General features: G+C 46.3%; 2 protein-coding genes across 2 annotated transcripts; one reads left to right on the top strand and one right to left on the bottom strand.

Annotated features, from left to right (window-relative positions):
- The first annotated feature begins 3,374 nt into the window (after positions 1-3,374).
- Positions 3,375-10,591, top strand: lhfpl4b (LHFPL tetraspan subfamily member 4b). The gene is made up of 6 exons (XM_038298458.1): positions 3,375-3,636; positions 4,907-5,111; positions 9,398-9,477; positions 9,764-9,911; positions 9,988-10,024; positions 10,098-10,591. Exons 1-5 carry the CDS (start codon positions 3,418-3,420, stop codon positions 10,014-10,016), a joined length of 681 nt encoding a protein of 226 aa, XP_038154386.1. The 5' UTR covers positions 3,375-3,417; the 3' UTR covers positions 10,017-10,024; positions 10,098-10,591.
- Positions 10,592-14,250: 3,659 nt separating this feature from the next.
- pcsk1nl (proprotein convertase subtilisin/kexin type 1 inhibitor, like) lies at positions 14,251-25,303 on the bottom strand. Its single transcript, XM_038298420.1, has 6 exons — positions 25,297-25,303; positions 23,717-23,877; positions 19,460-19,715; positions 18,489-18,735; positions 18,323-18,415; positions 14,251-16,112 (listed from the first exon to the last, which is right to left on the bottom strand). The coding sequence occupies exons 1-6, from the start codon at positions 25,301-25,303 to the stop codon at positions 15,710-15,712; spliced, it is 1,167 nt and encodes a 388-aa protein (XP_038154348.1). The 3' UTR covers positions 14,251-15,709.
- Positions 25,304-25,311: the final 8 nt, after the last annotated feature.

Below are 25,311 nucleotides of genomic sequence, written 5' to 3' on the forward strand. Positions count from 1 at the left end.
AGGGTTAAAGTTCCTCCTCTCCTGATTGGCTGAGGGTTAAAGTTCCTCCTCTCCTGATTGGCTTTTCTTCTTGTTTTCCTCTCTATGTTTTGTACTCAGCTAACTTTTCATGCTGTCTCTAAAGGAATGAAAGATTGTTTCCAAGCACTAAGCTCACTTAGCTGATTGCTCCTTCCTGTGTTTCCAAAAAGGCCAAAGTAAATAACCCAGTCCTTCTTTTCACTGTAGACAAGCCATGATCTGCTTATCTGTTCTCCATTTTTCATTTGGATGAAATAATAGCTGCATGAATCATGACAGCAGACAAGATAGAGGAGAGCAGGAGGCGGGGTTACCAATCTACTCGCTCTGGAGAGCAGAGTTCGCTGCTTTTAGATGTTGTCTCCAAAGTCTCCAGTAGCAGAAAAAAGTCTCTAGATTTGGCGCTAGGAGCTTTTTAGAAATCAAAGTGCTAGAGGGGTCTGAAAAGTGGCTAAATATAGCGACTAAAGCGCTAAGTTGGCAACACTGCTCTTTGCATGGTTTGTTTTCAAATGGTTTGCTGCTGTCTGTTTGGACCTTTCTGAACATGTGCAGCAAATGGACTGATCCAATATGGTGGACACTGAAGGGGGGGGCTGAGACACACTTAATATTATCAGCGTTCTGATGGCATTTTAGCGAAATGATTTTTATCATAAACATATAAAAAAATAGGGAATAGTTGTAATAACCATACATGTACACAGTTTTATGGGGCCCCCAAAAACTTGGGGCGCTAGGCAGCTGCCTAGTATTGCCTAATTGTAAATCCCCCCCCCCCCCCCCCCCCCCCCCCCCGCTGTGAAACAATAGTCAATAAACGAAATCAATTCAATTACAAGTCCTGAAAAGAAGTGGGTAAAAGTAAACACTTATAAAATCCCTCCCCAATGTGGCTCCTAACCATAGAGAAAAAAGGCAGCGCCCTAAGGTCCCTGCCTCATGGCGTTTTTGCTGCTTCTGCTGCTTTAGGTGTGAACGTAGCATCAGGTTTGTGTTCAGGTTAGACTCTATTAATAATACAGGCAGAACCTTCTCTGACCAGCGAACCTTTGGGCCTCTCTGCCGCCAGAGATAATTACTGATTCAGAACCAGCGTAGAAATAAATCTCTGATTCTAAGAAGTTCAGCTGTGGGTCAGAAAATGCTCCTTGGTCACATATTTGGTTTCTGCATTAAAACCTCCCAGAGAGGCGCTTCGCAGCTGTCGCCATGGTGACGAACTACAGCCTGTTTCCATGGTGACCCTCTCACAGAAACCCTCCTCATCATCTACAGCATCATTATCCGGGGAGCTCCTCCTCCTGCAGAAACCCTCCACCTCTTCATCCTCCTCCTGCAGAGAGTCAGACCTCCTCTTCCTCCTGCAGGAAATATCCTCCTCCTCTTCCTCCTGCAGGAAACATCCTCCTCCTCCATTTGGACCTCCTCGCCCTCCTTCTGCTGCAGGTCTGCCCTTTTCTTCTTGTGCTGCCTGTTTTAACATGAATGCGCCGCGGGTCGTGCGTGTTAATCCCGGGATGTTGATGCGATGCTTCAGGGCTGAATGTGATTGGCTGCAGCTCCGTCAGGCTGTTTCCTGCAGAACCTTTGATGGTTTGTTTTGTTGTCCCTCTTTGATCCTGCGGTGAGGATTGCTGTGCTGTTTGGCTGCACTCCTCTGATGAATGGTGAACTGGCTGATGATGTGTTGCTTCACTCAGATCGTTCACTGTTCCTGAGATCTGCAGCTGGATGCTGAGTGTTTGCATCTCAGGAGCCAATCAGGAGGCAGGGGAACATTTCCAATGAGGCCTAGTTCTGATCATGGAATCTGGGTCGTCTTTTCAACAACTTCTGACATTTAGAGCCAGACTAAAGATGGTTCTGGGGTATTGATGACAGGGGTAGGCCATAAACAAACCGGTGTGTTCAGAGAACGTTGCCCGCAGGACTGCTGAGCCCTTCACCAGGGACCTACTGAGCCTCCATCCTCCATGGCAGCAGTGCCCCAGCTGGAAGGGTTGTCACATTAGATTGGATTAGATTCAACTTTATTGTCATTACACAGGTGCAGGTACAAGGCAACGAAATGCCGTTTAGGTCTAACCAGAAGTGTAAAAGCAGCAAGTGCAGGATATACAATATAATTACTATAGAATAAATTAATAAAACTTGGACAGAAGCTTTCTGAATTAAACTTACTACAATGTTCTGTAAATAAACAGTCGCAGCGCAAATCAATATTCCAGTCAAGGTAAGTAGTGCAAGATTCATTTTGAAAGTTCATTTTTAAGATGATATTTTAAGTAAATATGATCAAATCTTAAAGTCGTAGGGAAATCATATCTAAATGTCAATCATTCTGGCTTAAACATGGATATAAATGTATTCTTTATCAGACTATATTGTCCCACAAGTGACAACATTTCTATTAAAAGAAAGAAATCCGTTATCCGTTATGTCATGCAGGCCAGTTAGTTCTACTTCAGCCCGAACACCTAAATTCAGCCAATCATATATCAACGATCATCTGTCAATCAAATGTTTTCAGTCATAGCATCTTGATTCATAAGTCGCAGCTAATTTACGCAACGGTTGAAATCAGAAATAAGGACAAAGAGGACGCCAGGGCAGCAGAAGCTTGGGGCGTTTCTCAATTCGCGAGAACGCGAGTACGTACTCGCGTTCTCGTCAAGTCCGTTTTTGGCGAGAACGCAGGAAGAGCGGACTTGACGAGAACGCGAGCACGCAAGCACGTATGTGTATTGGAGCAGAAGTGTACTCGTGACGTCATCACATGCAACGTTGTTTAGCATTTCTTTAACAGTCAAAACTATTTATTCCCTACACAAAACATGTTGAAAACAATATTTTTAATTTCTAAAGCTTAAAAAACATTAAAAAAAATTACCGAACCGCAAAAAAACCGCCATCAGAACGAGCGGTAGTTCACACATAACTAGACCGAGAGAAGTGCACTACAGACGGGGTAACATTAGCCCTGGCTGCGGTTACCCTCGGAGGTCTGCTGGTCACTCTGGTCCGCTCAACGTCAGACTTTTTTTTAAAATTTCGCACTAACTGGAAAGAAGCTGCGGCCGCGGGGCATTCTGGGAAAGCGGTCAGTCTGAAGAACGCAAAAGTCTGCTCTGATGCATGCTCGATAAAGAGGGCGGGGCGAGAACAACATCCGGGGATTTGGTGCGTTCTCGATCTGGCGTTCTTGAGAATTGGAACGGTACTCGGGCTGAGGCTTATGACGTATCACGAGTACACGAGCACACGAGAACGCTCAAGAACGCATATTGAGAAACGCCCATTATAGACTCTCCTCTCCCTCCTCAGGCTTGCCTCCATTTTGTTTTTGGCAATGCTATAAAGTTTTGTTAACCCTCCTGTCTCCGTCTGTCAGGGATGTCGGTGTCGCCAGGCCTGGCCGACCTGTCTCGTCTCTACCAGACGGAGTTCGTTCGAAGCGCCCGGGCGGTCGGCGTCCTCTGGGCCGTCTGCACGCTGTGCTTTGCTATCATCCAGGTGGTCATCCTGATTCAGCCCTCCTGGATTGGAACCACAGAAACCAGGAACCACCAGACAGGAGCTCCTCTGCCCAGCGGCACCCTGGGACTGTTTGAGGTGAGGAAGAACCAATCGCAGCTCAGAGTTCAGTTTAACGAACCTCAGGATTGACTCAATATTTCTTCATAGCAGCTGTGGCTACAATGTAGCTTGCCACCATCAGAGTGTGAGTGTGAATGACTGAATGTACTGTATAGTGCTTTGGTCAAGTCTCCTGACTTGATCAAAGCGTTCCACTAATGTAAGCTAAGAAGCAGGCACCACAGACACACAGAGTCACCAGAACTGGACCCAAGGGGGCGGGATTGTTGTGGCAAATATTTCCTGGTCCGGTGAGTTTGGACTATAGCTGAAGGGTTCACATGGTCGGATCAGAACATGGTGGAAACAGTCTGAAAACTTGCATCCATCCTGGTATTAATAGTCCAGACTGTTGGTGGTATCATGGTGAGAGGGATTTGTTCATGATGCAATTTGGAGCCATCAGAACAACCTGAACATTACTAAAGCTTCTAGTTAGAGTGGCTCAGGTTATCCTGAGCTATCTCTATAGTTCTGCTGCTATTGGCTTAGACTGCTGGAGGACATAGGGACCCCTTTTTCATCATTCTGCTTCATTCTCTCTCTATTCTCCCACTCTGCAGAATCTGTTAGTTCAATCTCTAACGTTCTGCTCTCTCTGCTTTTTCTCATAGTAGCTTCATCTGGTCTGTTCCTGTTTGGCTGTGACTCCATCCTGGAGAGAAATATCAGCTGTGCTGCTGCCATCAACACCTTTGTTTCTAGATGTTGGATCTTGGCCTGTTTTCCAGTGTAGTCCTGTTTCTCTGACTGTGACTAACTGGATGTGCTCTCTTCATCCTCTGACATGGGAGCTGGCTCGGAGCTCGTCTGCCTGGCTGTGTGTTTCCTGGACGGGGCCGCCTGTGGAGCTGGTTGACAGTTGCCTTTTGTATCTATGCTTTTTTTTTCTATGTCTGCTTCTGTCTCCTTGAACCCCAGTGGGCCTCAGCAGATGGCCGCTCACACTGAGCCTGGTTCTGCTGGAGGTTTCTTCCTGTTCAAAGGGAGTTTTTCCTCTCCACTGTCGCTACAAGCATGCTTAGTGTGAGGGATTGCTGAAGAGTCAATGAGTCGATGCAATCAGCTGGTTTTCCTTAGATAGAAAACTTTGAATCAATCTGACTGGATGATCTGGTCATGAAAACCTCTGAGCTTCGGTTCTGACTCCTTTTTGATGAAGTCCTTGTGGAGCTTGACTCCTGCTCTGCACTCAGTAAATGTGTCCATCTCTCGCTCTCTTCCTGTGTGTTCTGTCTGAGGTCAGGTTTGCCTGGAGACCGACTGGCCGGTTCCTGACTGTCGCGGAGGTTTGTCCAGCCTGTTTCCGTTGCCGTCCTTCCAGTCGGTGGCCGTGTTGGTGGGAGTGTCTCTGTGGGCGGTGTGGACCAGCGTTCTGTGTCTCTGCCTTTTCAGGTTCTGCAGCGCTGCTACCGTCTACAAGATCTGTGCCTGGCTTCAGCTGACGGCAGGTCAGTGTCAACTTTTGCTGGAGCTTGAGACCAAGGTACCAGTTAAAGAAGAAATTGTTTTATCCTGGGCACTAAGGGTGCATTCATATAAGCCCTGTTTAGTCTGCTTTAATCAGACCATAAATTGTTTGGCCAGAAAGCTTAGTTTAGAGAGGTATCAGTGACTAATCAAACTCTGATGCAGAACAAAAAAGCAAACTCAGGTCTGTTTTAAAGCAAAGGTATTAGTTGGGTTGAAGTGAACCGTTGCGTGGTGCGATTAGAGATGTGAATGACAAGCGGACTGGAGACGGCTCCAAAAGCTATTATTGTATTTTAAGAAAACCTTTTTGGACATCTGTGCTTTCTTGACATCAGTACAATTAAGTCGAATCTGCCGTCTCAAACATTTTGCCGCCTCCTTTATAGCCTTGAGTATAAAAAAAAACATTCTCTGCGTTCGTCTACCTTACTTTTCTTTCATGCTGACCCATTTTTGAAAGTTTGTCAGATAATATACCTTTAAATTGAACTTTATTGATCTCACATTGGAGAAGTTTACCTCTCTGCATTTAACCCATCCCCTTGGGGAGCAGTGGGCTGCCATTGTGGCGCGTCCGGGTAGCAGTGTGGGGTAAGGGGTCTTGCTCAGAGACACAGAGTGGCAGTCTGTGGGAGTGGGTTTCCAACTCATAAACCTCAGGATGTGAGTGGCGGCCAGAAGACTGCATAGCAATGACACTACTGAAATCTGTTTTGATTCTATGATGTTTGCCTTCAAGTCGTTGCCCATAGGAAGACATTACTTGGAAAGAACCTAACAGAATATCTTCAGAACGGCTCCAAATGACACTAAACTCATATGGGTGAGTAGAACATGATGGAATAACGTAAAATCAAGGACCCAATGTAAAAAAAACGGCGTTTCCCTTTAATAAAGGAAACCAGTAGAGGTTGACATTGCTGTAGTTCCTCTCTCTGCTCATAAAGGTCGTTGATTCAGTAGTTCCTCTCTCTAACAGTAGAGGTCAGCAATGCCTTAGTTCCTCTCTCTGCCAGTAGAGGTCAGCAATGCCGTAGTTCCTCTCTCTGCCAGTAGAGGTCAGCAATGCCTTAGTTCCTCTCTCTGCCAGTAGAGGTCAGCAATGCCTTAGTTCCTCTCTCTGCCAGTAGAGGTCAGCGATGCCGTAGTTTCTCTCTCTGCCAGTAGAGGTCAGCGATGCCGTAGTTTCTCTGTCTGCCAGTAGAGGTCAGTAATGCCATAGTTTCTCTGCCAGTAGAGGTCAGCAATGCCGTAGTTCCTCTCTCTGCCAGTAGAGGTCAGCAATGCCATAGTTTCTCTGCCAGTAGAGGTCAGCAATGCCATAGTTTCTCTCTCTGCCAGTAGAGGTCAGCGATGCCGTAGTTTCTCTGTCTGCCAGTAGAGGTCAGCGATGCCGTAGTTTCTCTGTCTGCCAGTAGAGGTCAGCGATGCCATAGTTTCTCTGCCAGTAGAGGTCAGCGATGCCGTAGTTTCTCTGTCTGCCAGTAGAGGTCAGCGATGCCATAGTTTCTCTGCCAGTAGAGGTCAGCAATGCCGTAGTTTCTCTGTCTGCCAGTAGAGGTCAGCAATGCCGTAGTTTCTCTCTCTGCCAGTAGAGGTCAGCGATGCCGTAGTTTCTCTGTCTGCCAGTAGAGGTCAGCAATGCCGTAGTTTCTCTCTCTGCCAGTAGAGGTCAGCAATGCCATAGTTTCTCTGCCAGTAGAGGTCAGCAATGCCATAGTTTCTCTCTCTGCCAGTAGAGGTCAGCGATGCCGTAGTTTCTCTGTCTGCCAGTAGAGGTCAGCGATGCCGTAGTTTCTCTGTCTGCCAGTAGAGGTCAGCGATGCCATAGTTTCTCTGCCAGTAGAGGTCAGCGATGCCGTAGTTTCTCTGTCTGCCAGTAGAGGTCAGCGATGCCATAGTTTCTCTGCCAGTAGAGGTCAGCAATGCCGTAGTTTCTCTGTCTGCCAGTAGAGGTCAGCAATGCCGTAGTTTCTCTCTCTGCCAGTAGAGGTCAGCGATGCCGTAGTTTCTCTGTCTGCCAGTAGAGGTCAGCAATGCCGTAGTTTCTCTGTCTGCCAGTAGAGGTCAGCAATGCCATAGTTTCTCTCTCTGCCAGTAGAGGTCAGCAATGCCGTAGTTTCTCTCTCTGCCAGTAGAGGTCAGCGATGCCGTAGTTTCTCTGTCTGCCAGTAGAGGTCAGCAATGCCATAGTTTCTCTGCCAGTAGAGGTCAGCAATGCCATAGTTTCTCTGTCTGCCAGTAGAGGTCAGCAATGCCATAGTTTCTCTGCCAGTAGAGGTCAGCAATGCCATAGTTTCTCTGTCTGCCAGTAGAGGTCAGCAATGCCGTAGTTTCTCTCTCTGCCAGTAGAGGTCAGCAATGCCATAGTTTCTCTGCCAGTAGAGGTCAGCAATGCCATAGTTTCTCTGTCTGCCAGTAGAGGTCAGCAATGCCGTAGTTTCTCTCTCTGCCAGTAGAGGTCAGCAATGCCATAGTTTCTCTCTCTGCCAGTAGAGGTCAGCAATGCCGTAGTTTCTCTGTCTGCCAGTAGAGGTCAGCGATGCCGTAGTTTCTCTCTCTGCCAGTAGAGGTCAGCAATGCCGTAGTTTCTCTCTCTGCCAGTAGAGGTCAGCAATGCCGTAGTTTCTCTCTCTGCCAGTAGAGGTCAGCGATGCCGTAGTTTCTCTGTCTGCCAGTAGAGGTCAGCGATGCCATAGTTTCTCTGCCAGTAGAGGTCAGCAATGCCGTAGTTTCTCTCTCTGCCAGTAGAGGTCAGCGATGCCGTAGTTTCTCTGTCTGCCAGTAGAGGTCAGCAATGCCGTAGTTTCTCTCTCTGCCAGTAGAGGTCAGCAATGCCGTAGTTTCTCTGTCTGCCAGTAGAGGTCAGCAATGCCGTAGTTTCTCTCTCTGCCAGTAGAGGTCAGCAATGCCATAGTTTCTCTCTCTGCCAGTAGAGGTCAGCAATGCCGTAGTTTCTCTCTCTGCCAGTAGAGGTCAGCGATGCCGTAGTTTCTCTGTCTGCCAGTAGAGGTCAGCAATGCCGTAGTTTCTCTCTCTGCCAGTAGAGGTCAGCAATGCCGTAGTTTCTCTGTCTGCCAGTAGAGGTCAGCAATGCCATAGTTTCTCTCTCTGCCAGTAGAGGTCAGCAATGCCGTAGTTTCTCTGTCTGCCAGTAGAGGTCAGCAATGCCATAGTTTCTCTCTCTGCCAGTAGAGGTCAGCGATGCCGTAGTTTCTCTGCCAGTAGAGGTCAGCAATGCCGTAGTTTCTCTCTCTGCCAGTAGAGGTCAGCGATGCCGTAGTTTCTCTGTCTGCCAGTAGAGGTCAGCAATGCTGTAGTTTCTCTCTCTGCCAGTAGAGGTCAGCGATGCCGTAGTTTCTTTGTCTGCCAGTAGAGGTCAGCAATGCCGTAGTTTCTCTCTCTGCCAGTAGAGGTCAGCGATGCCGTAGTTTCTCTGTCTGCCAGTAGAGGTCAGCGATGCCGTAGTTTCTCTCTTTGCCAGTAGAGGTCAGCAATGCCTTAGTTCCTCTCTCTGCCAGTAGACGTCAGCAATGCCTTAGTTCCTCTCTCTGCCAGTAGAGGTCAGCGATGCCGTAGTTTATTTGTCTGCCAGTAGAGGTCAGCGATGCCGTAGTTTCTCTCTCTGCCAGTAGAGGTCAGCGATGCCGTAGTTTCTCTGTCTGCCAGTAGAGGTCAGCGATGCCGTAGTTTCTCTGTCTGCCAGTAGAGGTCAGCGATGCCGTAGTTTCTCTGTCTGTCAGTAGAGGTCAGCGATGCCGTAGTTTCTCTCTCTGCCAGTAGAGGTCAGCAGTGCCGTAGTTTCTCTGTCTGCCAGTAGAGGTCAGCGATGCCGTAGTTTCTCTCTCTGCCAGTAGAGGTCAGCAATGCCGTAGTTCCTCTCTCTGCCAGTAGAGGTCAGCAATGCCGTAGTTTCTTTGTCTGCCAGTAGAGGTCAGCAATGCCGTAGTTTCTCTCTCTGCCAGTAGAGGTCAGCAATGCCTTAGTTCCTCTCTCTGCCAGTAGAGGTCAGCGATGCCGTAGTTTATTTGTCTGCCAGTAGAGGTCAGCGATGCCGTAGTTTATTTGTCTGCCAGTAGAGGTCAGCGATGCCGTAGTCTCTCTCTCTGCCAGTAGAGGTCAGCGATGCCGTAGTTTATTTGTCTGCCAGTAGAGGTCAGCGATGCCGTAGTTTATTTGTCTGCCAGTAGAGGTCAGCGATGCCGTAGTCCCTCTCTCTGCCAGTAGAGGTCAGTTTGTGTGGAATGTATTTGTTTCTCTACAGGTTTTTGTCTCGCCTTGGCGTGTCTCCTGTTTCCAGACTCATGGGAAAGTCCAGAGATGAAAGCTCTGTGCGGCGACTCGGTGAGGACATTCTTTGAATAAAAATGTTTACGTTTATGTTTGTACAGTTATTCGTCCTGTTGGTCATAAGCAGCTGACAGGATGGTTTGTTACAGATGTTTCTGAATCTGCTTCCTCTGCTTGTTCCATGAGAACAGGAATAAATTCTGCCTTCATGTTTCCAGCATAACGAAGCAGAATGTCTTGAGAACCTTTTACAGTTTTTTGTACCTGCAGTGCAGCAGCTGTTTCTAGATGAGCAGTATCAGGTTCCAGGTTCTGCCTCTGACCGTGTTTGGACCCTCAGGTGGGCAGCTTCTCTCCAGGTAACTGCTCCGTCCACTGGGCCTACATCCTGGCCATGCTGGGAATTTTGGACTACGCCATCCTGGCCACGTTGGCCTTCGTTCTGGCCAACAGGCAGGACGCGCTGCTGCCGCCGGATGCTGCGGACGGTGAGCAGGAGGATGAGGAGGATGAAGGCTGACCACAGTAAACTGTTTGATACTGAAACTGTTTGTGATTTTGCAGTGACTGCAGGCCTGCTGATGTCAGCCTGAGTCTCCAGGTGAGCTCTTCAGCTTTTACTGCATCATCACTTTATTCAAGGCTTATGATGGTTCTCCTTTGTCCCTCTCAAGGTTTCCACACATCTCTATGTCCTCCAGACCTTCTTCTGTTTCATCATCTCCATTGGCAGAGGACACCTTCTCCAGAGGCTGGAATTGTTTTAGTGGAACTCAGCTGTTAGAGTTGCGTGAACCATGATGGACGGTTCTCTGTGGCTTCTCCGCTCACACCAAGGTTCTGTGCTGGTGATAGAATGCTTTAAGTCCTTTGTGAAGAAATTATCAAACGGCTTTTAGAACCTTTCAGATCCACGGATATACCCGAGGATAAAGGGTCTGTTCATCATTGCGGAAAGCTCCTGCATTTACCTGAACAGGTGTGTCTCAGCTCAACAGAGGAACCCAGTGAATCAGAATGACACAGTGAGGATCATAGATGTTTGCTGGTGAAGATTCTCAGTCATCCAGGTTAAAAAACTCTGTTTCCAAGTTTGAAGACGTTTCTCTCTTCCATCCAGGAAGCTTTTTCAATTCAAAATGTCAGAAATAGAGTTGAGTTTGAGGCTTTATAGCAGTGGTAACCAATTAAAAATCAGCGGGAATAAAGAAATTCAACCAGTAAAGGTCCAGAGACATTTTTAATTATAATCTGATACTTTAAACATAATTTAACACTTAAATAAAATGAGGTGATTATGCATCCATGTTATACATTGAATATGGAAATTGATTCATATGTCGCAGCTAATATACGCAACGGTTGAAACCAGAATCCTTTCCTTTCCCATTGAGTTGCGTCCCAGTGTTCACGGGGATGGACGTCTGTGTCTTCGGCAGGCGTAGAGCTAACAGAACTGGCAGCGTTGCGAGGCAAGGGCTCAAACATGTACGGCTGGAAGCCTTCTACACCAAACCAAGCTTCTGCCGCCCTGGCGTCCTCTTCCACAACATCTTCGTCCCCGCTTTCCTAACCTGACTCCGCCAGATGGAGCAAATCCATCTGGCGGAACTGGAACTGTGTAACCAGTCGGGAGAAGAGCAAAAACATCTTTTCCTCTGAGAAAAGCCTCCAGAGCAGTGTTTTGCTCTTCTTTCAGTGAAGAAATACTCTGTAATTCCGATAAAACTTGCTCGATAGCCACGCTAACGCTAGTTTCATCGGCTGAAGCCGCCATGTTCTTTAGACTGAACTGTCGCGCTTCTCGTTGCGTCACACCTCAACCCGCCTCAAAGCCAACGCTGATTGGACGTTCGTTTGGTGAACGGCTCCAAATTTTCTTAAACGGAGAGTCTCCAGACTGATTAGCGAGTAAAACCTTGAAAGCTCGCGAGATCAGGATGGTCTCACGAGGCTACCGCTTTCCTCCTCTAAATAAAAAATGGATGACGGAGGAGACTCATCCACGACCTCCGACACTAAACTCTCCTCCTCTTGCATGTTTCCGCTGTCCATAGCGTTCCTTGACAGCGTCGTTTCTAAGGCACCAATTTAGTGCTACTTGGTCCCAATGGAATTTCCCATTGGGAACCTACTAGCACTAAGTTGCTAACTGGTTAGCAAGATGCTTCCGACAAACTGGCCACTACCAAACTAGCTTGCGAACCTTCTGCCACAACAATCCCGCCCCCTTGATAATTGACCAATCACATTCACTTTATTCACTTGTGTAAAGTCGTGCACCACTCGTGAGACCACTGGAACGGCCACTTCCCTATGACTTTAAGGAAGCAATGCGTGATGGGAGTTAATAAGTTCATGACCTGTGTATTTACGGAAAGAGAGAAAACTACAAACACTTTATGCTCAAACTGTGAATTTTTTTTTTTATAAAGTTGCACAAAAGGGAAAATCTGTTAGTTTTTGTTGTTGTTGTTTTTAAGGGTGAAACACACATGCTTCTTTTGAGCACATCTGGGCTTCCCAGCAGATCGGATCAGAACCCATGCCGTGCAATGAAATGAGCTGCAGAGCCAACAGCAGTGGAAACGGATGAAAGTTGCTCCCTAGTCTGCATTTTTGTTCCCACTGTGATCATGGAACCTAATCTACCTTCAGCTCCTCTGTTCTCCCGCTGTTCTAGTTCAGATTCCTCCATTTTTTGGTTTGTTTTTCAGGATGAGGATGTTTCTGTAAAGTTTATGAACCTGTTTGAAAGAAGGCATAAGCAGATGGATATTGTGTGCAATTTTATTTATTTTCTTTTCAGTCTAATAAAAGGAAAAAGAAAACTAAATTGCCTGGACAGACCTGTCTCTTTTCTTAAATCAGCCATAAGCTCCACAGAACAGCTTCATTGGAAAACTAACCGGAGTGGATCCGATCCGGGAGAGACGGATTGTAGGCTTGGATCAAACCAACATTTTGATGCTTTCCTGTAGATTATAACTCTTTGTTTGAAACTCTTTAATAAAGAAATGTAACTCTGTCAAATGTAACCTGCATTCAGCTCATTTTATCCAAACGCATGAGCATCTGAGGCACGTGACGTGCTGCTCAAGCAGCAGCTGCCGGAGTTGGAAAAATTTAACTTTCTCTGCTGGATGCGCCGCATCAACCAATGAGGGAAGCTGATCTGGGAGCTGGCAGGGAGTCAGACACAGCACTGCTGATGCAGAGCGCTATGATCACTCCTCTGAAACAGTTTATGAACGCCTATATTAATCGCTTAAAGCCTGAATTTATAAAGCCCTGTATGACCGGTGTCAGAGTCTGGTCCGCATTGCCGGCAGTAAGTCGGGCTCGTTTCCACTGAGAGTTGGACTCCGCCAGGGCTGCCCTTTGTCACCAATTCTGTTCATTACCTTCATGGACAGAATTTCTAGGCACAGCCAAGGTGTTGAGGGGATCCGTTTTGGTGGCCTTAGGATTGCGTCTCTGCTTTTTGCAGATGATGTGGTCCTATTGGCCTCATCAGGTCTTGATCTGCAGCCTCGCTGAATCGGTTCGCAGCCGAATGTGAAGCGGCCGGGATGAGGATCAGTGCCTCCAAATCCGAGGCCACGGTCTTTAGCCGGGAAAGGGTAGAGTGTCTTCTCCGGGTCAGGGGGGTGTCCTGCCCAAGTGGAGGAGTTTAAGTATCTTGGGATCTTGTTCACGAATGAGGGAAAAAGGGAGCGGGAGATCGATAGGCGGATTGGTGCAGCGTCTGCCGTGAAGCGGGCGCTGTACCGGTCCATCGTGGTGAAGAGAGAGCTGAGTCAAAAAGCGAAGCTCTCGATTTACCAGTCGATCTACGTTCCTACCCTCATCTATGGTCATGAACTCTTGGTCATGACCGAAAGAACGAGATCGCGGATACAAGCGGCCAAAATGGGTTTCCTCCGTAGGGTGGCTGGGCTCTCCCTTAGAGATAGGGTGAGAAGCTCGGTCATCCGGGAGGGACTCGGAGTAGAGCCGCTGCTCCTCCACGTCGAGAGGAGCCAGATGAGGTGGCTCGGGCATCTGGTTAGGATGCCTCCTGGACGCCTCCCTGGTGAGGTGTTCCGGGCACGTCCCACCGGGGGGAGGTCCAGGGGGGAGACCCAGGACACGCTGGAGAGACTATGTTTCTCGGCTGGCCTGGGAACGCCTTGGGGTTCCTCCTGAAGAGCTGGAAGAAGTGGCTGGGGAGAGGGAAGTCTGGGCCTCCCTTCTTAAGCTGCTGCCCCCTCGACCCAACCCCAGTTAAGCGGAGGAAGATGGATGGATGGATGGATGGATGTAAAAGAACTGATGTCCTGGACTCAGGACATGTCTCTGATTGGGCTGAATGGACAAAACTGCTCATTGACATGTTGTGGGTTGGCATTGTTTAAATATGGTGAATTCAGCTGAATTCATACGATAAGCCAACTGAATGTTCTGGTGCAAACAGGCCAAGGCATTTTCAGACATTTTTAACTCTTACCTATCGGAGGCATGAATTCTGATCTGTGGTTTTGAAATGAAAACAATAAATTTTTCCCCCCAGTGTTCTGTCAGACCAGCATACCCATAGTCAATACAGATGGGCAAGATGTCAGATTTGCGTTGTGTATGCTGGTCTGACTGGGTATGCTCATCTGACAGAACATCGGGCTTTTCTGAAAAGATGGAAATCACCATAACAACAGCCACAGCACACTCCCTGATTTCAGCAACACATTCTTTCCCGGTTCGGTTCCTGAACTGGATCTCGCTGCTCCGACATCCGAGCTGCGGCTTCACTTCCAGGACTCACAGTTCTACAGCACAGACTGAAGCGGATGAGTTTAATGACTTTATTTTTTTATTGTGACACAAAAATCTAAGTTTTTCCACAAACAGACGAGTCAGTACAGCAACAAACTGGAGGCACAGGAAAGTCTACAACCAGCAGCCAATCACAGAGCTCAGAAGCTGTCGCCACGGTTCCAGACGCTATATGTCCGTTTGTCCTATCAGAGGTAAACTGCATTTAATGACACAACCTGTAATGATGCAGCTGATCAACTACAACTCCCAGCAAGCCCAGCTGCTAGATATCAGCCAATGTGAGAGCAGCTTAGAGATTAGCTTTGATGCTGCGTTCAGAGTTTGGATCTCAGAGCAAAGCCAGAACCAAACAGACTTCGGTCCAGCTACAAATGGGAAAGCCAGGTGGTCCCGCTAATGTCTGTGATGCTAGCGACCGTTAGCATTCTGTGTTTGGTTTTGATCAAACAGTAAAGGAAGCGATGAAGATCAGCTCTTTAAGAGGATCTGCTTCAAAGAGACGGTCTATCAAAACTTCAAAGCCAAACTGTAGCTTATTCATCTATCTTGCTTTTATCTGAAGGGCGGCCATTTTGGATCCTGACCTAAGCCTGCTTGTTTACCTTAATTTGCTTTTCCAAATTAAAACTCGTTGATTCAAACATCTGAAGGCAAGTAGAACGCATCACCACCACCAGCTGAGGCTCATGGGTAATGTAGTATTTAAACATCCTTCATGATTAGGGTTGCCAACTCCCTGAAATAGAAAAACAGGGACGTCATGTGCGTGCCAGCTGACCCGATTACCTTTCCCCCTCCTGGCGTGGTGATTTTTTTTTAGCCCTCCTTTGTGTGTGAAATGACACCCTGCAATGTGCTTTATATTCATTATCGCTGACCTATTCCACCCTTGTAATTGTTTTTTCACATATATTTCTGCATCCCTTTTTTTTTTGGAGGAGGAGCATGGCTATGTGAAAGTGCCCCGCCCCCAAAAGCAGCGTCAGTATTTAAATTCCTCCGTTCGTCCCCCATCCTGCTCTGATGTATCCTGCTATCTTCTCCATAAGCAACACTTGGCTGGACCAATGGGATGAGGGGATTCTGGATCGTTACATCTATGCTGTCAGCTCATTGGTCACAGCGCAGGACAGGGCCTTTGAAGAAGTTTACCGTAAGTTTTGCATCTAATGTGCCCTTGTTCTTTATTTCCATTAGGTTTTACTGACAATTTTTTTACTCTCACAGTAAAATGGGACAAAATTGGTTTCTTTTCCACTAAATATGGGACAGGTACTTCTATTTCTAAATACGGAACGATTCCGTTTTTCAAGGGACGGTTGGCAACCCTATTCATGATCCCTCCTGATTTACAGGACAAAAATTTCATCCAGTCAGATTTTACACAAGCAGCGCAACCAAAGAAACAATATGAACAATAAAAATGAGAGACACAATTCCAGTTATCTTCCTCCTCCTCCTCCTCATCCTCTTACTCCCTCAGGTAATCCAGAATCTGATCCATCAGCATTTGGGGATCATAATTCAGGACAGCTCTTCTGCGGCGCCTACGACTCCCTTCTTCTGGGTTATTGGTCGCCATGGTATCAATGCGTTTCATTCTTTGCAGCCCGGTTGCATGCAAGCGGAGCTTTTCTTCATCTTCATCCTCCAGCCTCTTTACTCTGAGGAGCGGTGGCTCGTTGCTAGGCGACTGAGGGGCCATGCTGTCCAGGGAGCGGCGGGTTCTTCTGTGGGCGGAGCCAATGGGTTCTTCTGCTTTTTGGGTCAGGTCTCTCTTGGCTCTGCGGCCTGATGACATCATCGCCTGGGCCTCATTTGGGCTGATGCCGGATAGCATCTTAGCAACCCTCCGACTGCAAAGGAAAATCAATTTAAGAAGTCAGTCTGAGTCTAATCAAAGCTGATCACTTTTCATCCATCTCTGTGATATTTATCCACATTTCCTTCCTGAAGCCTGTTCTGATATCTGAGGACTACAAAGTGGGAAACTGACCAGGTTGTGGGTCAGATACCTCCATAAGGTCGAGCATACACTGTGCGATATTTTCAATCGTTGCGCGCAGCTACAGCTCACACTGAATGACGAAACCACAGGGTTTAAAAGTTCCCAGCTCACGATGTTTGATCTCACACTGTGTGACCCGACGCTCTGATGTGATCTACCTGCTCACACTGTACGTTGCGCTGGTCAGACTCTGCAAGAAGAAGTAAAACTCCCTTGTTTGGACATGTGCAGTATTCGAGGTTCTGGTAAATCGGCAACTCGCAACGCATGACGCACAATCAGGCTGAAAGTCGGCCCGATTCTCGCACGACTGGAGAATCAGCCCGAAAAGAGCAAAAAATCGTACTTTGTATGCCCGGCTTAAAGGTCTGGTTATCCTCCCGCAGCAGTGTGTCGCAGTGAGTTTGTCGCAGATATTTTTGATTTCTGTCCAATATTGAAGCGTGGTCTGCGCTATGTTATTCCACGCCACAACGCCAGAGGGCCAATCAGGAACTAGCTGTGGGTCTAGATACGGCCGAGGCGGTGAGGAAGTGGGGGCAAGTTTGTCCGACAACAGAGGGACAAGAGGGCCAAAAAGAGCGGGAATCCAGGTGGAAAAAGGACCTCACATCTCGCTCTTCCTCTGGTCCATCGTCACGAGTCGTTTTCTTCAATGGCGGTCATATAAACAGAACAAGCCAGTAGGGTACCAAACAGGAAATACACATATAGTATTGCGGATGTAGATTTGACCAATCAGAGGCCAACTTTGGGAGAGGTGCAGCAGAGCGTCTGCGGAAGGGGGGCGGGCAAACATTTGCGTTCACTGCGACACACACAGACAACCTGGTTTTTGAGTATAAATCCGGCTTCAGACCTTCAGGATCAAACAGCTGTGTTTGGATTTTCTGAGCAGAAACCAGAAAATAATGGTGCTGCCTTCCTGGACCCAACCTGATTCCTGGTAATGGGTTCCATTAAGACTAATTCTGGATCACAGTAAGGTGTCCACTTATCAGTTTTATCTGTGGTGGTTCTAGTTAGAGCTGATTAACGGACGGACTCAAAGGTCCTCCTTCTTTCAAACTTCCTTAAAGGAATAGTACACCCAAAACATGATTAGCCTTCATTTTCTACTCACCCCCATGCTGAACAACACTCTGGAGTACTTTTTTGATATCTCAAATGCATCTGGAGATCTGGGAGGCTTCTTGCTGTCTGCTGACATTCAAATAATGGAGGTCTATGGCGCCCGAGGCAGAAAGGTCCATAAAAGTCCACAAAAAACGTGTCAATATTCCTCCATACTGCTCGTCCAATGTATTCCAAGTGTCCTGAGTGGGTAGCGTCCAGAATTTACTTGAAACGAAGTCATTTAGAATGTTTTTAGAGCATAAACAGTAGTGTATAGTATTTCCTGAAAGCGCGCACATGCGCGTTCACGACGCTACGGAAGCCGGCAGACCAAACCAGCGCATTCAGCTCGGCAAAGAACTCATGCTCTTCCTCAATACTGAAGTCCTCAGACATTTTTCTTTCGTTGTTTCTTTCTTTGCACAGGTAAACAGCACATTTCTTCTTCTACGCTTGCATTATCGGCAGAGCAGACGCTGAATGCGCACTTTCATCTGGTTTGGTCTGCCGCAGTTTCCGTAGACTCGTGAACGCGCTTTTAGGAAATCCTATACACTACTGTTTATGCTCTAAAAACATTCTAAATGACTTCGTTTCGAGTAAATTATGGACGCTGCCCACTCAGGACACTTGGAATACATTGGACGAGCAGTATGGAGGAATATTGACACGTTTTTTGTGGACTTTTATGGACCTTTCTGCCTCGGGCGCCATAGACCTCCATTATTTGAATGTCAGCAGACAGCAAGAAGCCTCCCAGATCTCCAAATGCATTTGAGATATCAAAAAAGTACTCCAGAGTGTTGTTCAGCATGGGGGTGAGTAGAAAATGAAGGCTAATCATGTTTTGGGTGTACTATTCCTTTAAAGTCCACAGAGAGATTATATTGCCTACTTCTAAGCCCTACTGTCACACAAAGGAAAGAAATAGAAAAGGATGAGTGGTTTGCTCTGTCCTACCTTAGGAAGTCCTGGTCTCTGCTCGGTACTGCTTGTCTTCTCCCAGACTCTCCGGCTCTCTGCAGCAGACTCTGGACCAGCCGGGGATCCATCCTGAGAACCAACCACTTCTAGTTACGATAGACTCCCCCTTCCTCCCCTCACAGCTGATCTGACCCTTACTCACCTGTCCAGCACTGCCTGAGCCAGTTGTGGTTCCACCAGGTCCCACCAGGGGGCGCTAGGCCTCCCCATGCTCATACCCCGTCCTGTCTCATCATAGTCTTCAACGTTGAAGCTCTGAAAGTCGCCCGGTGGTCCCTGATCATCGTCTTCATCCTCCTCCTCCTCCTCCACCACCTCCACGTCTCTTGGGCCGACCAATCCCGCGCTCTCTGCTTCGCTCAGGAGGCGGAGCAGAGCAGCCAGGTAAGCTGTGGGAGACAGTTTTTAGTTTCCTCTGCATAAATATTATCAAATTTTACTGATAAAATGAATCAAACAAAAACTCTCAGAAAGAAAGTTGAAAAAAAAAACAATCTACTGGACTTTGTTTCTGTGGGCAGAACATTTAGATTTCTCTTTTCTCATATTATGCTGCCTGAGTCCCCCCCCCTGTTTAAGGGTGGTTTTTATTTCTTAGCATAGATGGCTTCCTTCACGCCCCTCTCAAACCACCTGTCTTCTTTGTCCAAAATGTGAGCATTCTGGTCCTCTAAAGAATGTCCTTCGTCCATCGGGTGTCGATATATGCGGGGATGGACTCAGATTCCAGCTTTCAAAAACCTACAATACCGTGATTGAGTTGATCCGTTCCCGCTATCATTGGAAGCCCAACCCCTTTACAGGGGAACAGAAGACCTCACCTATTCAGCCAGGGCAGGTATGGGGCATTGCAGGCTAACAAAGAAGCCAAACAACCCCCATTCCAAAGGGGGGGACCCGTTCATCCGTTTAAATTTCCATGTTTTCTAAACAAAAACCAGGCTTTGTTGGGCTGCTGTATAAAACCTGGAACTCAACGCTATTTCTGGTATTTTGAATTGAAAAAGCTTCCTGGATGGAAGAGAAACGTCTTCAAACCTGGAAACAAAGTCCAGTGGATTGATTTTTAACTATTTTGGGTTGATTAAAAAGATTTTAATGGGTCAGGTCAACCTGCTCGTTGCTCCTCTTCCTGCTCCCTCCTCTGGTCTCTGTCCACCAACTGCTGCAGAGCCTGGTCGATTCCCCGCCCTCTCCAGTCTTCTGATTGGTAGTACAAGCCATTGGCTCCGCCTCCGGCCTTCAAGGCAGGATATGCCATCATTTGGTCCTCATATGGCAGTCGGTTGCGGAGGTCTCTGCGCTGCCGTCTGATGGCACTCACCGAAACATCCAGGCCACGCCCACCACCGCGGTTTGCAGGTAGGGTCTGAGGCAAAGAGGTCAAAGGTCAGACAGCAGCACCTCCTGTGGTCACTGGAGGAACTGCAACCCAATCCTCAGAGAACATTTAAACATCTGTTCCATAAAATGATCCACTGATGTATCTGATAGTCCATTATGGGTAACCAGGCATTATTTTTATCTCCAACAGAACAACAAATATCAGGTTTACGAATAGAACTTAAAACATTAAATCAAAAAGGAACAAATAAAAACTCCCATGAGAAACTTAACTGATTTCCTTCAAACTAACAACTCCGCTTTAGGCAGAATGCTTTCTTTTAGAAAATTTCTTTTCAGTTACCCCCCCATGCTGGTTCAGCTGGTGCTGAACTGGACAGCTCCTTCAGTGACAGACTGCTGCACCTTCAATGCACCAGGGAGCGTTATCACAGATCCTTCCTCCCAGCAGCTGGAAGACTCTAGACCCACCACTGTTCCCAACAACCTCAACCAGTTCTTCCATTCAGGATGATTTTGCTCAGTTTCTACCTTTAATTAACATCCTGCTGTCATTAAGCACATGTCTGGTGTCTTTTTTTTACATATCCACTAATGTCCACAGCTGTATATTGATAATTTATTCTTCAGATGACTGCTTAGTATTGTGGGGTAAAAAAATGTTGAGGTTTGTCTGTTCTCAGCCTCACAGGCTGCTAATGAGGTCATGAGAGATAAGAATGAGTCTCAGCCTCCTGCATGGCATGAAGGGGAGGACTGCTGTTATTAGGAGATCCATCTGACCAGTGAGAGATAGATTAACCTGACAGGGAACGACCTTCATGAACCGAAGCTGTTTTTCCTCCAAATGTTCAAGTGTGAGAAAGTTCTTTATGCAGGGGGTGGGATAGTTCCAGGGGAAGTATGTGTGTTTGGAGTTGTTGTTAAATGTGTGTAAAGAGCTTTGCTCAGTCAGAGCTCTATCTCTCCATCTGAGGACGTTAAATTAATTTAAACATTGTCTTGCAAAAGTCTCAGTTTCTTCCTCATCTTCACAGTATTTGTTTGTAAAAACACTGTACATTATTTTATTCTGTTATTGTTGTCTGTTATTGTAAATATGGACTTTTTAAGGTCCATATTTATGTGACGACTTTCACTGTGATTAGGGGCGGATTTAGGAAATTTGGGGCCCTAAGCAAAGAGAGGCAGGGGCCCCTCTGAATAGAGAAGACAACACATAGAACAGCCCCATTCTACAGATAGATAAATGTTAATAGAATAGACATCCATTATCTGTTCTAGGTTGTGTCCCTCTCTTCTTGTTCCTTTTCTTTTCTATGTTTTGTACTCAGCCGACTTTTCATCCTGGGCATGCATAGGTTTTTACTCTGAATTACAGACGCTTTTCTTAATGTCCAAAAATCATGACAGAAAGAATATTTTAGTACAAAGATTGATGTTTAAAAAGGGAATCTTTGGGGACCAGTTAAGGACCCATCAAGGAGTTGTGAGGAGGAACTGGTCAGAACTTTCCTGGCTCAGACATGATAACACCGAGCTCGTTTGTTTGGACCTTCAGCATCACAACGATCTATTTGTTATCTCGCCTGCCTTAATGACAAGTTCAGCAGCATCACCCCTGGGATGTAGCAGTGAGTCAGCAGTTTTCAAAGCTTTAACGGTGAGTCAGCAATCTGCTGAGAGATTTTTCATCCCGTCTGTAGATGATGTTTCTGTAACAGCTGATGACTCGGCAGGAAATTGGAGGCGTCTGCTCAGAGGGCTTCATCTCATTTCCAGAGACGGATGTTAAGAGATGAGGCTGGTTCTGTCTCTCCTGCTCCTCCTCCTGGCATGAGAATGCTTTGGATTGATGATCCAGATTCTCTACCACAGCAGCTTTAATATCCCCCCTCCACCTCTGATTTATGGCTGTAATATCTATGGCTCTTCTGCAACGCTGATTATCGTCCTCAGGAAGAGTTATAACCATCAGTCTGAGTAATGAAGAGGAGGAGGAGATGATGAGTCCTGGGAGCAGCATCAATCTCTGACTCTCTCTGATCCAAAGGACACCCTTTAATAAAGAAAGCCTCTGCGTTTCAGGAGAAGAGGTTAAAAGCTGCTCCGTGTTTTCATACCCCGGGCTGAAAATGATGTAACCGATGGCAACGGACCCTGGCTGAAACCAATTTACCTGCATGGTAATAAAGTTAATGATTTCCAGCTTAACATGATAACAAGCCAACCTCTATGTCCTCACTAACACAGAACTGACCATTTTAACCAGGACATGTTTCGTTAGAGATCAGTCATGTTCTACAGTAGAACCAATGGAACCAAGTTACAGGGCTGCATGTTTCAGGAGAAAAGGTCCAGTGATGCAAAAACAGCTACATTTTTTTATCTGCATGAGTAGAATGGGAGGCAGATCTTTTAGTTCTCAGGCTCCTCTCCTGTGGAACCAACTACCAGTTTTAGTCTGTGAGGCAGACACCCTGTCTACTTTTAAGGCTAGGCTTAAAACTTTCCTTTTTGATAAAGCTTCTAGTTAGAGTGGCTCAGGTTATCCTGAGCTATCTCTATAGTTCTGCTGCTAAAGGCTTAGACTGCTGGAGGACATAGGGACCCCTTTTTCATCATTCTGCTTCATTCTATCTCTATTCTCCCACTCTGCAGAATCTGTTAGTTCAATCTCTAACGTTCTGCTCTCTCTGCTTTTTCTCATAGTAGCTTCATCTGGTCTGTTCCTGTTTGGCTGTGACTCCATCCTGGAGAGAAATATCAGCTGTGCTGCTGCCATCAACACCTTTGTTTCTAGATGTTGGAGCTTGGCCTGTTTTCCAGTGTAGTCCTGTTTCTCTGACTGTGACTAACTGGATGTGCTCTCTTCATCCTCTGACATGGGAGCTGGCTCGGAGCTCGTCTGCCTGGCTGTGTGTTTCCTGGACGGGGCCGCCTGTGGAGCTGGTTGACAGTTGCCTTTTGTATCTATGCTTCTTTTTCTATGTCTGCTTCTGTCTCCTTGAACCCCAGTGGGCCTCAGCAGATGGCCGCTCACACTGAGCCTGGTTCTGCTGGAGGTTTCTTCCTGTTCAAAGGGAGTTTTTCCTCTCCACTGTCGCTACAAGCATGCTTAGTGTGAGGGATTGCTGAAGAGTCAATGAGTCGATGCAATCAGCTGGTTTTCCTTAGATAGAAAACTTTGAATCAATCTGACTGGATGATCTGGTGAACTGGAAAGTGACCTGAGATGACATGATGGGAATTGGAGCTATAGAAATAAACTGAATTGTATATATTTGTATACATAAATATATAACAGGTCACCTTTGTGATCAAAAACAGTGGTTATGCAATCAGTCAGGAACTAACTGTGTTGTATTATATCACTAAAACAGACAGAAAAGTCAGCATAGAACATCTAAAATCTGTTCTTAGCTGTATAACAGCACTGATGGAAGAAATCCAGTGATTTTGGTCCTTCTGTCTGTTTCTACACACATAGGTGGAGTAGTGGTGTAAGGTGACCTGCTGCATCCTGTGTATTACGCTGTCTTGTTGCTGTGGGTGACCATTTCCTGTTGTCAGGGTGACAGCAGAAGAAATAAAATGTCGCAGCCGCTTGAGACACGCACACACGCTCGTTTGTTTGCTGCCATCTTTGTTAGGACTCTCAGAGGCATCCTGCATATTGTGTTTATCCCGGTTTCTGCACAGGTTCTGGTCTGATCTCAACACAAGTAGAAACAGAACCAAAAGGACCCTCCGACAGCTTTCAGATATACCTGAAGAATTAAATCTGTGCTTTGCTGAAAGACGCAAATATTTTTTATTGAATGGTTCAAAAGCTCCTCAGTCAGTCATGAAGAAGCAGAACACACACACACACACACACACACACACACACACACATAGGGGTGACGTAAGTCACATCGAAGGTCCACAGCATCATTCTGTATCATGTTACCGTGACGATGCAGCATCACGGTCCTGCATGGAGGAGCTAGATATGAAGACAATGAAAATGGGTGGATGTCTTACCTGAGTGGTGTGAATCAGAGAGGCAGCGAGCAGCAGGAGGCTGAGAGACGCCATGCTGCAGATGGAGGGAGACACACACTGAGGCTCCGACACGCCGAAGGAAGGAGGGGGGAGGGGCGATGACTCAGGAGAGGAGGAGGAGAGCTTTGCTTTGTCAGGAACTAAAGGGTTAAACAGGACTGAGCAAATTTAAAACTCTCCTAAACAAATAGAGGCCTCTTAAAAATACAAAGATTACCTCAGTTTATATTTATAAATGCATTCTACCTTAAATGCATTCTTTTTTGCAAATAGCATTTTCATACTTAATCATTTTAAATGTATTTTCTATCTTTTGAAGAGACATTCAATTCATTAATGCGGCATTTTGCAATTTAACGGTATATTTAATATCTGGATCATGTCCTACAATAAATATTACATCTAGTTGCAGTGAGGAAAATAAGGATTTGAACACCCTGCTGTTTTGCAAATGCAAACATCATGGAGGGTCTGAAATGATCATCATAGGTGAATGTCCACTCTGAGAGACATAATCTAAAAAAAAAAACAGAAATATATGATTTTAGAACTATTGATTTTTATGATACAGCCAAAAATAAGTATTTGACCACCCGTCTATCAGCTAGAATTCTTCCCCTCAAAGACCTGTTAGTCTGCCTTCATATCCACCTCCATTTATTATCATGAATTAGATGCACCTGTTTGAGGTCGTTAGCTGCATAAAGACACCTGTCCACCCCAGACAATCAGTAAGAATCCTGCTAAGAACATGGCTGAGACCAAGGAGCTGTCCAAAGACACTACAGACTAAATGTTCCAGCTCCACCAGGCTGGAAAGGGCTGCAGGGAAATAACCAAGCAGCTTGGTGGAAAAATCTCCACTGTTGGAGGAATCATTAGGAAATAGAAGCTAAACATGACGGTCAATCTCCCTCTGACTGGAGCTCCATGCAAGATCTCACCTGGTGGGGCCTCAATGATCCTAAGAAAGGTGAGAAATCCACCCAGAACTACACCTGAGGAGCTGGGACCACCGTTTCCATGGTTACCGTTGGTAATACGCTAAGAGGTCATGGTTTGAAGCTGTTTTATAAATCCAATCTTCAATTGTTTATTCTCCAATCGTCCACAAGGGTCCACAGACTAAAAGTAATCCAGCATATTGAATTTAATTTATATATTCAGAAACTAAGGGTCTTAGCTTCCAAATGATGTATTGCAAATGTAATTTGGGTTTACAGTTCCTAAGTTATTTGCTTTTTCATTTGGGTATGCAGAATAGGCAAGAATTTCCCGAATTGAGGTGGCTGATCTGTGTGGAGGAATGGGCCAAAATCCCTCCTGCACTGTGTGCAAACCTGGTGAAAAACTACAGGAAACTGACATCTGGAATTGCAAACAAAGTTTACTGTAGCAAATATTGACATTGATTTTCTCAGGTGCTCAAATACTTATTTTCTGCTGAATTATAGAAATAAATAGTTAAATTATATTGTGATATACGGTAAATTTTTTTTATTTTTTTTTTAGATTATATCTCTCAGAGTGGAGATGCACCTATGATGACAATTTCAGACCCTCCATGATTTCTA

The sequence above is a fragment of the Cyprinodon tularosa genome, unplaced genomic scaffold (assembly GCF_016077235.1).
Source record: "Cyprinodon tularosa strain WSP-4 unplaced genomic scaffold, ASM1607723v1 ctg407, whole genome shotgun sequence".
NCBI lineage: Eukaryota > Metazoa > Chordata > Actinopteri > Cyprinodontiformes > Cyprinodontidae > Cyprinodon > Cyprinodon tularosa.